Source organism: Lasioglossum baleicum, chromosome 7, assembly GCF_051020765.1.
Source record: "Lasioglossum baleicum chromosome 7, iyLasBale1, whole genome shotgun sequence".
Taxonomy (NCBI): Eukaryota; Metazoa; Arthropoda; class Insecta; order Hymenoptera; family Halictidae; genus Lasioglossum; species Lasioglossum baleicum.
Window position 1 is genome coordinate 16,501,094 of NC_134935.1, and position 17,506 is coordinate 16,518,599.

Below are 17,506 nucleotides of genomic sequence, written 5' to 3' on the forward strand. Positions count from 1 at the left end.
ACATTTCTGTACTAATTATAACAACCGCAAGAAGACATTTGTCCGGGGCGCGAAAAGGGGGCGCCATTTTGGCTGTAACTGTGAGAAAAGTAAATACCCAATTAATAGAAAATTTGCTTTTATTAAAATTTAAATAAAATGATTTGATTTTTATCGAAGATAAAAAATATGTACCTTTATTTAAAAAAGGGGCGGCAATTTCAGAGCGGGCGCTGCAGGAACGTTTATAACATTATAAAAATTTAAACATATGTAAATAGCGTTTAGAAAATGTCTAAATATAAAAATGTTACTTCCCGTTCAAAATAAAATTTCTCAAAGCCTGCAGCAATGAAGAAGACTTTCGGATTCGTGTTTAGCCGATTGAAATCTATAAAAATGGTTCTTACTGCGGTTATCGAAACGCAAAATTGTTATTGAGTAGTTATAATTGTCAGATTTGAACCTGCGCTCGCAGTGGCTCGCAGTACATACACACTATCCCGTCGGTACGTAGCTTTGTCATGGACATTTTCATCTTCCGTGTCACGTGGCAGTGTATCATAATCGGTCACATACATATACAACAAAGTGGAGATTAGAGAATAAGGTCCGAATCGTTTTCGCTATGCGTCAGATGAAACGGATTAAAGTATTCCGTGACTGATCGGTCGGAAACTCTACTGCTGTCTGTGAATAAAAATACAAAGGAACGCTGACGCAGCTCTGGTTATGAAGGATGTAACAGTTCCGTTTTATCATTTGGTGCACATTGTGGAATGGTCAGTCTTCTCCGAAATCCGAGTTCGTCCGGTACGGTAAGTACCGTCAAACAAATGTCTGGACATTCTGTCACAGCTTGATCGCATCATTTCGCTGTCATCGTTGTTGGAATGTAAACATAACCTCTCCGCGTCGCTTCTGCTGCTCTATTTACGAGAACTTTAGACTTAAATAGGCTTGTGTAAGAGTCTCCATGCTCTAAGACGTTGACTGCCATGTATTACTCGAAAAGAGTCAAAGTGACACAGTCGATGGAAGCAAAACTGGAATATTAAAATTTATTATGGCAAATTTAACCACTCTGTAATTGGGTTATTTTCCAATTAAAACCTGGTCAAAGAATAATGGCAGTCAATGCATTCTTCAACAGTGGTTTTTAATCCGAGGGTTTGTTAGGGAGCTGTATTCTTCGATTCGTATGAAAATATGGACGACGAGGAACGCTTCGTGCCGATGTTGCTCGAAGAGAACATGGACTTCCCGAAACTGGAAACTGTTCCCATTGTGTCAGTTCCTCTCATACTAGGCGTGAGCATCGTATTATATGGAATAATCGGATATCTTCAAATGTTTTCCTATGGTATCACGAGGTTTCTTTCTTTCAGATCTGTCTAGAGATCACGGGAATTGTGTTTGTGTGCGTTTGGCCCGAGCAGCAGAACAAATGTGACACTTATTTTGTATATTTGTATCTTCACTGTGCCTACTGGTTGATAGTCATGCTAACGGATCACCTTCTCAAAAAGAAACACCATAGCTTGCGTGTCTACGGGTACCTCGACTTTTATCAGTCAACATATCAGAATATAAGGGCACCCCTGTTCATAACGTCATTGTGGGTCACGTGTTACTTACTGTTGGCCGTCGTTCTGCATCATACGCACAAAGGGAATTACGAGCAATACTGTAGAGCATCGGAGTGGTTCACTCCTTTAAATTATATCTTATTTCTAACAACGCTAGAGTTGATGATCATAGTGCCAGTATATGTACATTATATTAGTAAGTATACACTAGATCGTTCTGCAGGGCTTGACGACTGTTATAAAAATTGTAACGGCTACTTTGTTTCGAGCCCTGCCTGCTAGAAAATATGTGGTTGTACAGGACCTTGTGGAAAATGTGATTATTTTAATTTGTAGAAAGAGTTCTAAAGTTCAACCGTTTGCATCCGCCACCAGATGTCATACGAGAGGAATGGATGTCGTCTTTTAACCATGATAGTTACGGAGAAGTAGGTTACCACCCTACGAGAACAAACTTGGAGGAGTTGCTAGAGAAACAGGCAGACTTGATAAGATACTTGCTAGATTACAATGTTACTCTGAGCCATAGAATGATGTCGCTGGCAATTAAGCGTAGAGCACCGGAGGAATAAATTATTTATGGAATCTACTAACTTGTTCATTAATCAAACGAGTCGATCAAAGAAACAGAAGAGAACGATGAATCGAATTACGCCCTGGTCTGCGAGACCGGTGCGAAGGTTTAGATCAAAATAATCCGTATGTATATAAATCGTAAATGGTAAGACTTTTGCAATCTTCCCATGTTTGATTTTACACGTTTCACGTTCACCGCACCGATTGTGTCGTATTTATTAAAGTTCGTGTAACGTTCTATAATCTCTGTGATAAAAATGTATATGCGTAACTACGATTCGAATAAAGTATACATATATTTTTTGATTGTACGATAAATCGTCGTGTCACTTCACTGATGCAACAGCCAGTCAATACAACGGTGATTTCCTTGAAAACAGCGTTTACTCTTTACCAATACATTACAAAAGGTGGTGCGATGTGAGACACGAGAAATTAATTAGTTGATGTCTTGAAAAATGCTCCTGCTAGGCGAAAATGGATGCTCGATGCAACGATGGGACGTCAATCAACACGTGTATAATAATGCTTCTGTTGTATAATTTAATATTAACATTATAACACAAGTCTATATTTATACATACTTTTTTTTTATACATTTGTATACGTGTATATTCCTATAAATGCCTAATAATACCTATTTTACGTAGATGTAAACCCAACGCAATATGTACGCAGAGACCAAGGAGAATGTTTCAAAGCCTTACGCATTGGTCCGTTAATTAACGCGACGCAATTAGCTTCTACTGCCCACGGGACACCATGGAACACGGAAAATCGAGCACGGTTTCGGTGCGCGGTTTTCCCGGTAGAACGACTCGGAAACGGTCGCATTGCGTCGAAACAAAAGGGAGATACGTTCGCAGGAAAGCTCTACGTATATTCCGCCAGGCTTAGACTCGTTACACGCTATCGTACGTACGCTTTCTTTTTACGGTATATAAAACTAACTTACACGTATGGAACACTCAATTATACAACGCTATAAAACGTACAAGCTTGTACTCCGTCGAGATTTCCTAGACACTCATGATCGCGACGTTTCGCCTCGCTCGGAACGCGAAGCGACCGTATCTATCTATCTATCTATCAACGAGGTGGTGTCGACGACACAACAACTTTTGTTGTTCTCATCTCTGAAAAGTTTGTACTACGCTTAGGCCAGCCATTTCTGCTGTATGTGTGTGTATGTGTACGTGTGTGTCTGTTTGTAAAGGTGACCGATGAAAGCATACGTGCTCGATCCCCTGAGAAACTATTCAAGATGCGAAACGAGTTTTCATGGAAATTGCAAAAGAGGGCACATTTTTCTAGCAAGAAACTTTCTTTAAAGGGTCTAGCTTTGGCCTCTGAATGGAACTCTTTGTTTTCTTCTAGGTTGTTGGACCCTTTTGAGTAAAATTGGAAAGTAACCGTAGAACTACCGTTCCAGTCAGAATATCAGATTTAAGACTTTTCAATAACAGTAGAACTATCGATGCAGTTGGAATGTCAGATTCAAGACTTCGTAACGATACAACGAAAAATCGTTTCCGCTAGAAATTTGCGCCTGCTACTCAATTGTCGTGACCAATTTTTTTCTAGTGTATCTTCGATACAGTTACCGAGACGATCAAGCATTAGTACACAGTGCAAAAGTTCGTGCTCGACTTCGCATTACGATACACCAAGGAAACGGGCACCAACTATTGCACCGCAGCTAATACAAAGTACTTCAAACATCTCGCACCTTCGACAGCGTTTTCTATCGTTACAAGTGAGCGAGATACTCGAGGTGCTCGAACCTATCCTTGCACCAGACACGCTGTACGCGTTTGACGTATTACGTATGTACATGAAACACGTTAGTCCTTTTGTCCCGAGATTTTATGAACGTACGCCGAGTGTTCCTCATTATTGTCGTAACTAGAAGTATGTCAGACTTCTCGTTGAAAAACGAAAGGGCATTGGTTTTCCGAGAGGGAGAACTAATTGCGCGGTTGAAGACTTGCGTTCACGAAATGAAGAGAGAAAGAAAGAAGGAGAGACAAGGGCTACGCTTCCGAAAAGCCCTATGCTTCGAATTGGCTGAAATTTTGTAAATAGGTTCTCATTTTTTAAAGAAAACGATTGCGAAAAGGATTCCAGTGCTATAAACGTAATCCAAACTTGTAACTTCGGTCATTGTAATTTCTGTCAAGCGCTGCGATTATTTGTTTTAAAAGATTCTCACTCATTACGTTCGCGTGTCGGCAAGGTAGGGAATGACATCGAAATAGCGAACAATCTTTTTTCGAAACGCCGAGAATCCTTCTCCCAATCATTATTTTTGTTAAAAAAAACCTGATTGCGAAATTGTAGCCAATTCGGAGGGGTTTACCGAAAGTTTAACTAAGAAAAGAATTCCCTACGGCTGATCCGCGTGCTTCGGCTACTCGAAGATCCAAAAAGCGCTAAACCGAACGAGAGAGAAAAGATATCCATGATCAAGTACTGCAAAAGCGACCGGCCGTCGACCTCGATTCGCGCACGATCGTTTTTTCCGCTTCGATCGGCCAGCACGCTTTTCATCGCGTCAACTAATTGTAAGGTGCGGTCTAGACGAGGTTCTCGTTCGCTGCTTGTTTCACCGACAAATCAGAAGCTTGGTTTGACGAGATAACCTAAGATAGTATTTTTGTACTCGCGCACAACCATTTTCGAGGAAACTGTCTGATTCGTCGATGAATAGAGTAACAGAGAAAGAGAGAGAGAGAGAAAATTGTCGCGAATCGCTGGGCTCTTCGTGCGCGATGTGTGTGCTCTCTCCTAACGAGGACTCAAGGATTCTGCCCAATCGAGGATGGAATCACGCGTGCGTAGCTCTCGCAACGTTCCCGCTCAGCGAGGGCTACTCCTCGGCCTCCATCATCTTCAGCATCCTGACCACTTGGGCGTGCTCCTCGAGCAACCTCGCGAATTCTCCTCTCCTGGTCTCTGCCTCGACCTGCATTTGCTTGATCCTCTCTCTGGGACCTCCCGGACTGTCCATCGGTGTCTGCGTCGACGAGTTCTTCGAGCTGCTTTCGTTCGACAGACCGTCCATGTCCGAGTTCTCGCTCGATATCGAGTGCGAGTCTACGTCGTCCACGATCAGGCTGCAAAAAATGAAAACATTCGATCATTTGGTCCGGCATCAATTTTCAATAAGCCGTTCTTTTTGAATGTACTGAACGCGTGACATTTAGAGCCGTCAAGACAATTTATGAGACCAAAAATGGTTGGACAATATTTTAAAATACCGTTGTTTTTATTACTGAAATTATTGCACGATTTCTGGCTGCCATATCTCAACAAATCCAGTAAACTGATCCACCCAGCTTCGCTGGAAAGCTGAAGTGGTTTGATCCACTTGTAAAAATCCAATTTTCATTCAAAGCATGTGCCATCTATTATGATACTGACGGCAGATATTTCGCCAATTTTATTTGAATTTTGGTCACGTCCGAACTCGACGTTATAGGGCAAGGGGTTAAACACGTGTGAACAATGTTTGAAGCCAGTGGGAAGATAGCACGGATAGCACGCGTCCATCTTTTTGAAAACGATCAAAGCTACACGAGAGCTCGAACTTTTTGAATGTTTCCGACTCGAGTTACGGATCGAACAGATTCGGATTTCCCGGTAGGGAGGACGTAATTTTCGTAGCTGGTCCGAACTATCGACGTTCCGCCCTGCAGCATTGTAGCCGTAACAATTGTCGCTTGCGTCAATGTTACGTCATTGGTACTGAAGCACGTAGCCCCAGACAATGGATAACGGATCGAGACTATGTACGATTTTTCGCGGTCGTTTCGGTCAAGATTCTCGCACTTGCCCTTTAGGTTGGAACGCGTCGCGCGAGGGGATGCGAGAGGGGGAGGGAAAAGAGGACACTCGAAAATTCGGAAGTCTCTTGCGTCACGACCCGCGACCATAATCGTTCGAGCTGCTCCTTGTGATACGGCGCAGCGTCCCGACAAACATTATACCAGCCAACTGGACGAAACTATCGTTTGTTTTTATGTCTTTTCACTTCAAATTGAATCGAAGTCAACGTTTTAGTACATTACGTACTGGTGACGTAGTTTTAGTGAATAAAGAGTTGCGCAGTCAATCAATGTAGCAAAAAATTACGGTTTAGTTTCCGAGATCGTTCTTGCGCGAATTTTTGTACGGAGTATGTTTTGGAAAATATTTTTGTCTACTGATCGGAAATAAAAACTTGAAGTTGTTTATTAACCACATGTAGCTATGGTCCGAACCAAAAGAAATTAAGAATCATAATTTCTGACAAAACGGCGGCGTTTTGAAGTCGATTCGATTTTGATGATATTTTTGCATTGGGATATAATCGCGTTTATAGTGAGTGCAGATTTTTAAAATACAAGAGACCATGCAAAGTAGTAAGTACAGTAAAAATGACAAATTTTGTGATTCGTCTAAAAAGTTTGGTCACGAATGCGCAATGTAGGTACTCGTGAGGATCAGCCGTTATCTTTTCAGATGAAATTTTGGGTCCTGTCCAGATGGCTGCAACTTATTGCTAGAGACCTTCGAGAGAGCGCGTCCGTTATTTGTGAGCCAAACCGAATTGATAGCGCATCAGGATGATCATATAATCTGAGAATATCGACTGGCGCCCACGCAAACTTTTCCGCGGAAGTAGATTACAGAAAGGTCGTATTGGAAATTTACTCCCACGAAAATTCTGGAAATAACAGACTTCTGTTGCGCACGATTTGCAGTCGCGTTGCACTGTAGCACGCGTGCCTGCCACGATGCAACGAACTATTGCACCAATCGGGTATCGACGGAGAAACATTGATGGCGTTTTGCTCTTTGATTCGTTCCTCGGTAAATAACATTTTTCAAATAAGAAATTAGATCTGCGCGGAGCCCAAACCACGGTTTTACTATTCTATTTACCAAAAGCTCTGGGATATTTAATAATCATGCTGTACATGTTTGAAAATTCGATTACGTTATTATATTAGTGACTTGTTGGTTCACGATTGGAAGTGAAGTTGATAGATTTATTAAAAAATGCATAGTCATGGACCACAGGGCTTCAGAAATTATGGAATAATCGTCGGTGGATAATGTGTTGATAGCTGTCGATAACTATCGATAGAGTAAATAAACTGCCGATAGTCTTCGACAGCGACGACCGTCGACAATTGTCGATAACGTAAATGGACTATCGATAGTTTTCGACAGCGATAATCGTCGACAGTATCATCGATACTTCTCCAGCACTACTATCCAGTCAATTTACTGTTCCAGCGACGCGCTTTTCTCGTTTCGATCCCGTTTCGCCTCGTTCATCACACGGTTTTTTTATTTCCCCGCCGCCTTTCTACCGTGAAATCATTCCGGCGCGAGTTTCGAACGGTTCGAGGACGAAAATTGGTTGCTTCGTACCTAAATGCGCCGTAGATTTCCCTCCCCGACGTCATCTTGGATGTGCAACGTCAGCTGACGGTCCTGGAACAGAAAATTCGTTTCAGTTGTAGCCTTCGAACGAATTTCTAGATTGCTATGGCTACAATTTCCCGGTGTAGCTTTTTTCGCCGGTTTACGACGATCCACTTTAAATAGAAATTTCCTACATTAATTTCAAACTACTCATTTAATAAATTTATTTATTGTATGCAAAAATTCTCACGAAATTCGGTTTTCATATTTTTCAACCGTTCCAAACAGTCTGAAGAGACTCGAGAACAATAGCTGCGAGACTACGCAGCTATTGTGAAAGTTTAAAAGTTTAAACGACGTAACTTCCGAACTTCTATAAGAAAGTTAGTTTCGAATTTTTTCGTGTTTCGATGTTGTAAAGAATTTTCAAGTTTTCATATTTTGTCGAGGTAAAAAACAAGTCTGTAATCAAAGGATTCCCTTTGTGGATTTTAGAAAGCGATTTTTCGAGACGCGCTTCGCTACGTTCAAGTATAAAAAAAGATACAGTGTTCACGTTTTTTCCATCCCCTGACTGAACACGACCCCTTAATTGCGTTATCGAAGAGAAGGTAAAAGTGCTCGGAAACTTTCCGCTTACTGCTGTACATCGCGGCAGAGATTAATTTTTAAACTTTGACAAAGAATTCAGACCACCCTTGAGCCACGGTGGCGGGGTTCGTTTTGACCCGGCGCACGATGTCCGAACTATTATGGGAGTCGGCGGGAAATTAATAACTTCTAAACTAATCCGTTTTCAGCCTGAGACCCTCATACTTCTTTAACGAGAACACGAAGGCACGTCGATTAATGAAACAAAAAAATACAACGTTGTTAAAAAAGACTAAGTAATTGAAAGTTCTTTTGCTTTCATTAATTTACATATGTATTCAGTAAAAATTGTGGATAGGATTACATGCTACGTTAAAACATTCTTTTGAACATCATACTTCGAAAATTGAACTGTTCGATCGTCGAGAGTGCTGCGATAAGAAACATCTCACCTTTCGAGGGTTAATTGAAACGAAAGGGTCGACGATGTGTCTGGAGTTACGCAAAAAAATTGATCGATTTTCGATCGGGAAATTGTGTCCCGAGATAGACCGAATCGATCAGAGGTCGAACGCGAGGTGGTATGGAAAGGTGTAGAGCGAGGAAACGGTCACGAGGAAGTACGAAATAATCGTTATCGCGTATTATATCGAGCGTGTGCACGATGTGCCCTTTCTCTCTCTCTCTATCTATCTATCTCTCTTTTCGATATGTATGTGCTTGCTTGTTGTCTCGAAATAAACGAGGCGTCTTTTACGCACCGTGTCTTAACCAGAGAGGCGTGTAACGCGATCACGCATGCCTGGACAATCGAGCCACTGTAATCGTCTTAGCGCAATAGCCAAAATGCTCGTAAATCATTCGCAGCGGTCTTAATATCGTTGCCTCGCTCTCGAACGAGATGTTTATATTGCCTCGGCAACGACCAGCGAACCATTGCACGTGCTCCGCTCGCCTTCCGATTCAATGAAATCGTCGTTCATACTATTTATTCACCCCCGACGAATTTAGTTACGAATAAGACTACCGTTATGATGTACAGTCAATTTTAACCGTCCGTCAGCAACCTGGCTCGTTCATATCCGGTGCGGAACACTCTTGAATTGCTTTCTTTCGTTTTACGTATATTTAAATAGCGACTTCAATACGTGTTCCAGTACGCAGACGGCACGTCGATAAAAGGGAGGTTGAAATTCTACAGATTTTAGGAAAGGAGTTAGGAAGGAGTAATAAAAATCGTGCAACATCTACACAAGTTGAATCTTGACATTCGTCAAGACAAAATTGTTATAAAATCCATATTTAATTTTATATAAAATTTCTTTGACGCATCATTTAGTAAATGTTCTAAATTCGCGAGATTTACATTCACTTTTCGAAAAGTTGTATCATTTTACGGTTCGGCAGCGATCGTGTTGACAAAACGAACTCGACAACCGTGCGATCGCAATCGAAATCGACAGTTCGTAACGGGATTCGAACAAGGAAAACTGGAAGACTGCTCGCAGACGACACGTGCGAGTTTACGCCGAAGAAGGACACGGCTCGCGGCGTGAGTAGCATTTACACGTGCACGGTCGAGCGTCACATCCTCCTACGTCACGCGAGACTACGATAGCCACGATAATATTTTTCCCGGTAAAAGTTGCACAAGATCGTAACACTCGTGGCTCGTCAAATAGATCACCATCCCCTTGATCAACGTCTCGAGAATCTATACATATATCGACAAAACGATGATCGGCAGCGCGTAGGTAGAGCTGGTTGTTCTTTCTAAAATAGGAACGCGAACGCAAATCCGTCTCGGTCGGAGCCTTGGCCCCATAGAGCGGTGCTTGCGTCTCTTTCGTTAATAAAATGGTTAATTAAAAGCCACGTGGCTCGAGAACCGTCCAGTTAACACTGAGTGCCACGTCGGTCACATATCACCCACACAATCTTTCTTACCGAAGCGATCTATTAAGTGAAATTAGTTTTATCAGTAGACTGAGAGGATTTTATGAGTTTATGATAAAAATGGCTACGCACAATTTAAAGCAGTGGTCATATGAAAAAGATTTAAGGACAACAGTGTATCAGTTTCAATTTAATAAGATGATTGAATGATGAAACAATTTTTTATTTGGCACCTGTGCCTTGCGATAAATCTTAGTCTATCTATTCTTATATTATTCAATTAGTTTTCATTTTGTACGAGTTTTATGGGCATTTGTGTGGAACCTAACGAGTTACTAACCTATTTTGTTTCTTACTTCTAACAATGAAGAATGATTGTTCTATAATTTTTGACTTTTCAAGTTTAGACAATTTTCATTTTGATTAGAGATCAATTTTGAACTATTTCTCAGAGTCAGTGTACCGATGTCGGGTCCGGGAGGGTTAATTCAGTGTATCCGAAACGTCGAGTGTCGTTCCTGGTTTGTGCAACGCGAGGAAGAGCTTGTATCGGCAGAAGCGGTTGAAATCGTTGATTAGGAGTCGCGTGGTCCGAGCTGAACCGTCGAGATCTTAATAAGCTATCGCCTTGGGAATACGTTTGGCCGAGGATGACGACGCGCGGTGGCTAATTGCGATAATAAAAACATCTAGAAAGATAAAGAAAGAGGCGGAGAGAGAGAGAGAGATAGATGATTGGCTATTGTTTCGCGAGACGCGTCACCATATGAGCGGCGAGGCTACTCGAGAAAAGGTAAAACGCAATAGCAACAATGCCACACGGAATTTTCTTTATTCGGTAGAAACCGGGAATTGACCTTCGCGAGCCGGAGCGGAGAGGATCGAGCTCGAAGAACGAGAGACGACGACGACGACGACGTTACGAGTGGTTCGCGACCTTAGACAATGCGCGCGCGAGCCGCGGCACACGAGACACGAGACAACCACGAGCCGTGACCACTTCTTCTCTCCTCTAGACTATAGAGGGAGACAAAGAGGGCAAGAAAAAGAGACCTAACTCCACGGCGAGGGCCCGGCGGCGAAGAGAAAAGTAGCCCGGCCGACTCCTCGTATTATTACACCGGATAAACGTCAGAGCCGTTTAGAACCAGTTGCAACGTCTCCACTCGAGATTCCTGCGTCGATTTCCAGTCGAACATTTTCGCGACGGTGCGACGGGAGAGCACTTCGCTCTAATTGCATACCAGATCGCCTCGTCCCGTCCCGTCCCGCCTCGTGTCGCCTCGCCCCGTCCTGTTCCGTCTCGTTCCATCCCGTCTCGCCTCACCTCGGGATCAATTGGAATCCGAACCGATTTCGAGCGGTCCCGCTGCACAGTGGATGCGGCCGGACTTTGGTCAGACACGGGTCGCGCGGCCCCACCGGAAGATCCACAGATCCACCAAGACTATGTCTTTGAGCGACCGTGGCGGGAAATTTCATATCGGATTGTGTTCAACGAAGTGTCAGTGCACGAGATATTAATTGAAGAAGATGTTTCGAACGTCGACCAGCCACGGAATTGCAATCGGGGGTCGTTGATGTGTCGGGAGTTGACAGCGAATCTTCAGAATGCAAAATTGTCTCGATCGCAGAGAACCGATAACAATGTTTAACGAATCGAGAATAGGATAATATTTATTTCTGTCATAAATGCATCGAATCCGCAGAGTCTAGTCATGACAGAAAATTCCACAGAGGACGCGTTCGACTGCACGATTCAGTTTTCCCTCCGTACCTCGAGGAAAGACCAACTAACACAGGCTCATTTCGAAGACGCACCCTTCGCAGCGAGTACTCGGATTTCTTTCAGAACGCTTTCCGTTGTTGATACATTTCGTGGCGGGAAATTTCACGACAGTCGATACCCACCTTGGACTACCTGTGCACGGTTCAGTTTCGTCCGTGTGGCTCCGGCTCGGCTGCCGCGCTGCTGGCACAGATATATATGCACGTATGTATATATATTTTAGGTGTTTCCCGTCGTCGAGAGAACGGATCGAAGCGGAGTCTCGTACGCCGATGAGAAAACGGCAAACTCGGAGCGCGAGAGAGTAAATGGCTGAACGGTCGAACGAACAGAAACTGGCAGAGTCGAATCGAGGAGGCTAATTCCGAAAGGAGGAGGCGACGTTCACCGCTCGACGGATTCGCGCAGACTGATCAGCTCGGTCCCTCTATTGCCGCGCGCTACAACCTCGACCACAGGTTACCGCTCCACCGGAGAAGGGGATGCAACCGATAAACGTTTTATTTCGTGGCAACCCTCTCTTCCCCGCCCCCGCGCTCTCGTCATCGGTCGACGGTCTACGGCACTCTACGGTCTTTCGCTGTTTTCATGCACCCGACCAGGGAACGTGTGTTCGCCAGCATGTATCGATCCCGATCCCACAGCTATCGATCGACCTTGCCGATCGACCGCGCTTCTCATGCGGATTCTAGCCCAACAGAACCGGGAGTCGTCTTCGGACGCTTCTCCTCGGCACATCCCTCGCGATGCTGCACCGAATCGTCTCGGAATGGACACGGATCTCCTTGAATCATACCACAGAAGTCTTTTCATTTAATAATCTGTTTAAGGAGTCCTCCCATTTATTTAAATTACTGTAAGATTGCTTCAAATTGTACACGTATACATATAAAGTAGAGATCCCTCCGTCTGGTCTCCTTGAACCATACCACAGAAGTTTTTTCATTTAATAATCTGTTTAAGGAGTCCTCCCATTTATTTAAATTACTGTAAGATTGCTTAAAATTTTGCACGTATATAAAGTAGAGATCCCTCCGTCTGGTCTCCTTGAACCCCATACCACAGAAGTTTTTTCATTTAATAATCTGTTTAAGGAGTCCTCCCATTTATTTAAATTACTGTAAGATTGCTTCAAATTTTACACGTATACAAAGTAGAGATCCCTCCGTCTGGTGAACCAAAATTATCTGAATGTCGATAACAGTTTTCTCCACATGCTATATTTAGATTTTCCTCTATTCACCAATTTGAAAGAATCGGTCTCATCCCCTTTCGCGAATAGAACACGATATTTCGGGAGCGCGCATATTTGAAATATCGCGGCTCAGATGCACACGAAAATAATTGATCTTTTTCGGGTGGCTGAATCACGGGCCCGGAGAGCCGTAGGTTGTCGTCCGATGGAAATGTTGCACGGTTCGCCGACGCGAACAAGTTCCCGCGAAATTAGTTGCGCTTCTATTTCCGCGCTTGCTTCATTTTTAACTTTGGCCAATTATTCCCAACCGGCTGCCGAGTCTCCGGGCGATCGATCGGCATTGTCGCGGCTCGGCCCGTCATCGATTTTCCACGTTTTCCTCGGAGACAATTAACGATTGTCCAGTAATTGTTTTTCTCCGTGATTGTGCCGAGCAGCGTCACCCGGCCGATATACCCGGACCGAGGGAAAAAGTAATTTGCGATAGAAAATTGGATTACGCTCGAGGGAGCCGGCGGCCACTCTTTCACTATGTTACTCGGCCGCGGCTTGTGCGGCTCGGGGAAAACCTCGCCGTGCTGACAAACTTTCCGAAAGAAAGCCGACGATCCCGCCCGATCGTACCCCGAGCCGGATACAGGCAGCTTATTTCATCCGAGACACGGCGAATGAATCATTCCCGATGACGTTCGTGCCTCTTCCCGACTTTCGATGTTGCACGGATCTCGTGCGCAACGAACCTGCAGATTCATGGAACGCGAATAAACACGGAAAATCCTCGCTGCCTTATGCTAATTCGGCAGAGCCACCGTCCATCAAACGATCAATTACTGGTCTTCCTCTTCTTCGCAGTTCAGACAATCATTCATCGAGTCGATCGATGCCGCGAAGTAAATATAGTGAAGGTTCGATCCAAGAAAAACCCTCGGGTCCGTGCTTTTTCTTAGATCGTACAGAGTTCTACTATTTTTATTTGTGAAACCACTAAGTACAAAATTATATGAAAATGTCACAAATAGGTTGGCGAAAGTCTCACAAATAAATGATGAAAAATACAGAAGTCTTGCAATTAGATTTTTGTATTTTTCTGTTTCAGCGACGCACGGCAGACGTTTTTATTACTCGGTAGATTTAGCGTGAATAGATTCGATGAGGTGCTCCGAGTCGAAAGAAAAGCAGCTTTATCTCGAATTGCTCTCTAAATGGAGTGTTTTTGTTCCCTCTCGATAGCGGCCGTGATTCGGACATCATTTTCTCGTTTGGTTTATCTCTGAGTGAACATATTAACGCGTCGGCTGCCGAGCCAACTGCCAGTGAAATTAATACAAGACCGAATTCATTGTATTCGGTGAAACCAGAATTGAAAAGCGAGAATCTATGGTCGCGGATCTTCATGCATTATCGATGTTTATTACGGTGCCCATTATTTATGAGAAATATTTTGCCTGATAAATTGTATGTACTGATTTGATAAAGTAATCCAGGAAAGTTGCAACTCGCAGCAACATCCACAGTCTATTAATAATAAACAAATATCGTAATACATTACGAATATGCATATCGTGTTATGACAGCATTAATTAGGAGTGGCTCTCGCGCCGGTCTGGTGACATTATCTTGATTGACAAAGTCCGCGATGGTAATGAATTTTTCAATAGTAAACTCGCACGATAACACTGCCGACCCGTTGTTACGAGACCCGACGTCTCCGGTCATACGTTCCGTCTGGATCGTGATCGTTAGATCTTATCCATTCATAACAAAAATGAGTACGTACGCGAAGTCAGCATACTGCTCTACACAGTCTTCATCGTTGAAATACAGTAAAGCTTCAATGTAAGAGAAATCCTCGACTCCGTGCTGTTTCTTACTACAGCTCCACCATTTTTTGGTGACCGCGCCGAACGTAGAAAAGGACTGCGCGACGTCGAAGCCGCACCACGTACCGTCAATTAAACCACTAAATAATACAGTTCACATGTATATCGTGTTTAGTGTAATTTTAGTCTAGCAATCGCAATCATTGAATCGACGTCTGGCGGGGTCTATAGGTGATCCATGGATCACGAGGTTGTAGCGTGGCGGCGGATTTCAGGGTCGTCGCGAAACACTAAACGGACCAGACGAAAACCATACAGCTCCTGCGAGAATCCGGTGGTAAATTATTTCGGTTGGACGCTAATTTTGTCGTGGTATGCTTTGCCGCACAGAGAGAGAGAGAAAAAGAGATAGAGAGAGAGAGAGAGAAATCCGCGCGGTGGTTAACCACCGTCGCGCGTCGAGCTTCAAGCCTCGGGCCTGCACAGGTTTTGCATTCCAAGTTCACCCTTTTGCAAATCCAGTTTTGCTACAAAGTTTCTAAACAAATACGTTTGTGAAATATATATTATTCACGTGATTCCGACTCGATTATATGGACAATAACATCTTTTTTTGCGCAACAATAACTTCTCACAGAATGCCGTTGATGTAGAAAACGAATTAGACAAATTTGAGTTGCAAAAGGAGAGTAAAATCTGCAGCGAGCTGGGTTGTCGCCTCTTCGCAACGTTGTGTGTTACGCTCCGTGTGTTGTGTACGTCGTTCCAGGCTCATCTCGACTCATCCCGTTCTTTTCTTTCTGTTCGGATCTCTGCTCAGCTCGGCTCTGTTCAGCCTCCTTTTCTGACTCTCTTTGTCCGCCGCTTTCGGGGGCATTTGCTCGTCGATTGGCTCCCTATTTTCGCTCGTTAAAGTCAATGTTCAATGCACACGCCGACCCAGCCAGGGTCAACACCTCCCTGGAGGCTGAGAAAAGCTCGCCAGCGTGCTGTGCTGTGCCATGTCGGCCGGTCGCAATCCACCCGTGAAAAAAGCTGCTCGTTTCCATGGGGAGTCGAAAAACCCGAGCCACTCTTTATACACACCGTGTCGTCGTTCCCTGGTTCCAGCGTATTTTTATCCGGGGAGACCCCGTAACAACGCTGGGGGTGAGATCTGCTACTGTTCCGAGCCAATAACCTCTCAGTCGTTATCCCTGCCTTGGAATCCGACCGAAAAACTGAATGGGGTACCTCCTTACTCGACAGCTGATACAGATTGACACAAATTATCTGGACGCTGTGTATATGGTGCATAATTATGGCTAGATACTTCAGGTTCGTTAGTTGACACGCCGAATGCCACTCGGCGAGGTCATAAAAAATAGTACACTGCCCGAAATTAGCATAAAGCCACCTGATTTTGTGGTAAAATCTTATAATTATGTCGTAGTAATGAGAAGCTGACGCACTAGGATTAATAAAAAACACCATTTACACGATTACATTCATAGATATATTATTTATTTACAGAGAAACGTAAAGTTATATAGTTTAACAAAAAACGAACTGCGAAATTTACATAAAGCCACACGCTTTTTAAGTAGATAACATCAAGATTGTCGAAAATTTCTTCTATATTCACAAATTAATACTTAGTATAATTGCCATTTCTTCGAATAACGTCGAAAATTCGATTAGCCATTGATGAAATCAAAGTACGAAGAGTTTCTGCTTGGATGGTTGTCCATGCTTCGTTCATCGCAATCCATAATTCTTGCTTTTCTTGCAAGTATTCCCGAAAGATTTTCAATTGGGTTTAAATCTGGCGATATTTTTGTTGTCTAACCACTCCTTTGTTTGTCTTGATGCATGAATTGAGGCGTTATCATGCTGATCTAAAATGCTATCGTGCATCAGCTTCTCATTACTATGACATAATTATAAGATTGCACCAAAAGATCAGGTGGCTTTATGGTAATTTCGGGCAGTGTAGAACTATACGATCTAAGAAACAGCACAAACCCGAGGGTTTTTAAACGAATTTCAAGATGTTCGAAGAAAGAATCTTTTATATTATTTTGCTTAAAGACTTAGTTTTGCATTTATTATTGTCTGTAAAACCTCAGTCACAATTGATGAAGATTTCCTGGTACGGAATTCGCACAATTTTCGCAATAGTTGACTCGAATTCGAAAGTGGGTCTGCTCGACGCGGTTGGAGCTCGAATTTCTCTGTTCAACAATTTTCAGGAAACACGCGGAGTGGTTGGAAACTACTGTTGCAAAATATAGCGGATTAATTTTGTAACATACTCGTCCAACCAAACTGCTTTCGAACTGATTTAAAATTGCTTTCAGACGCGTGCGTGTACCGGCGGTCAGGTTTACGGTTTACACGAGAAAGCGAAACAAAGATTCATTTTCTTGGCTGATCAAATTAGTCCGCTACCACTGAGACAATCAAAAGACTCCGAACTACGTCCGACAAGATGAACGCTTGCCAAGTCCAACGAGCAAAGTTTTCTGTAATAAATCACATCGTTTTTCGACACTCACGAGACGTAACAATTGAATTTATAGCACTCTTGTTTTCTAACAGCTAGGAAATTCTCACGGACGCACCTGTGCGCGTTTCAAACATTATTACATACGTCCTTCACTTATTAATATAA

General features: G+C 43.3%; 2 protein-coding genes across 2 annotated transcripts; one reads left to right on the forward strand and one right to left on the reverse strand.

Annotated features, from left to right (window-relative positions):
- Positions 1-317: 317 nt before the first annotated feature.
- Positions 318-2,584, forward strand: LOC143210341 (transmembrane protein 192). Its single transcript, XM_076427117.1, has 4 exons — positions 318-797; positions 1,159-1,290; positions 1,368-1,764; positions 1,905-2,584. Exons 1-4 carry the CDS (start codon positions 759-761, stop codon positions 2,138-2,140), a joined length of 804 nt encoding a protein of 267 aa, XP_076283232.1. The 5' UTR covers positions 318-758; the 3' UTR covers positions 2,141-2,584.
- Positions 2,585-2,664: 80 nt separating this feature from the next.
- On the reverse strand, positions 2,665-12,267 carry LOC143210346 (uncharacterized). Its single transcript, XM_076427126.1, has 3 exons — positions 11,958-12,267; positions 7,566-7,628; positions 2,665-5,260 (listed from the first exon to the last, which is right to left on the reverse strand). Exons 2-3 carry the CDS (start codon positions 7,598-7,600, stop codon positions 5,014-5,016), a joined length of 282 nt encoding a protein of 93 aa, XP_076283241.1. The 5' UTR covers positions 7,601-7,628; positions 11,958-12,267; the 3' UTR covers positions 2,665-5,013.
- Between the last annotated feature and the right edge of the window lie 5,239 nt (positions 12,268-17,506).

What these genes read in the sequence shown, in the direction of transcription:
- LOC143210341 (XM_076427117.1), top strand. Translation starts at nt 759, where the DNA reads ATGGTCAGTCTTCTCCGAAATCCGAGTTCGTCCGGTACG. An exon ending in ATCCGAGTTCGTCCGGTACG is followed by an intron (nt 798 to 1,158) that starts GTAAGTACCGTC and finishes AGGGTTTGTTAG; the next exon opens with GGAGCTGTATTCTTCGATTC. An exon ending in CAGTTCCTCTCATACTAGGC is followed by an intron (nt 1,291 to 1,367) that starts GTGAGCATCGTA and finishes TCTTTCTTTCAG; the next exon opens with ATCTGTCTAGAGATCACGGG.
- LOC143210346 (XM_076427126.1), bottom strand. Translation starts at nt 7,600, where the DNA reads ATGACGTCGGGGAGGGAAATCTACGGCGCATTTAG. An exon ending in GAAATCTACGGCGCATTTAG is followed by an intron (nt 5,261 to 7,565) that starts GTACGAAGCAAC and finishes CATTTTTTGCAG; the next exon opens with CCTGATCGTGGACGACGTAG.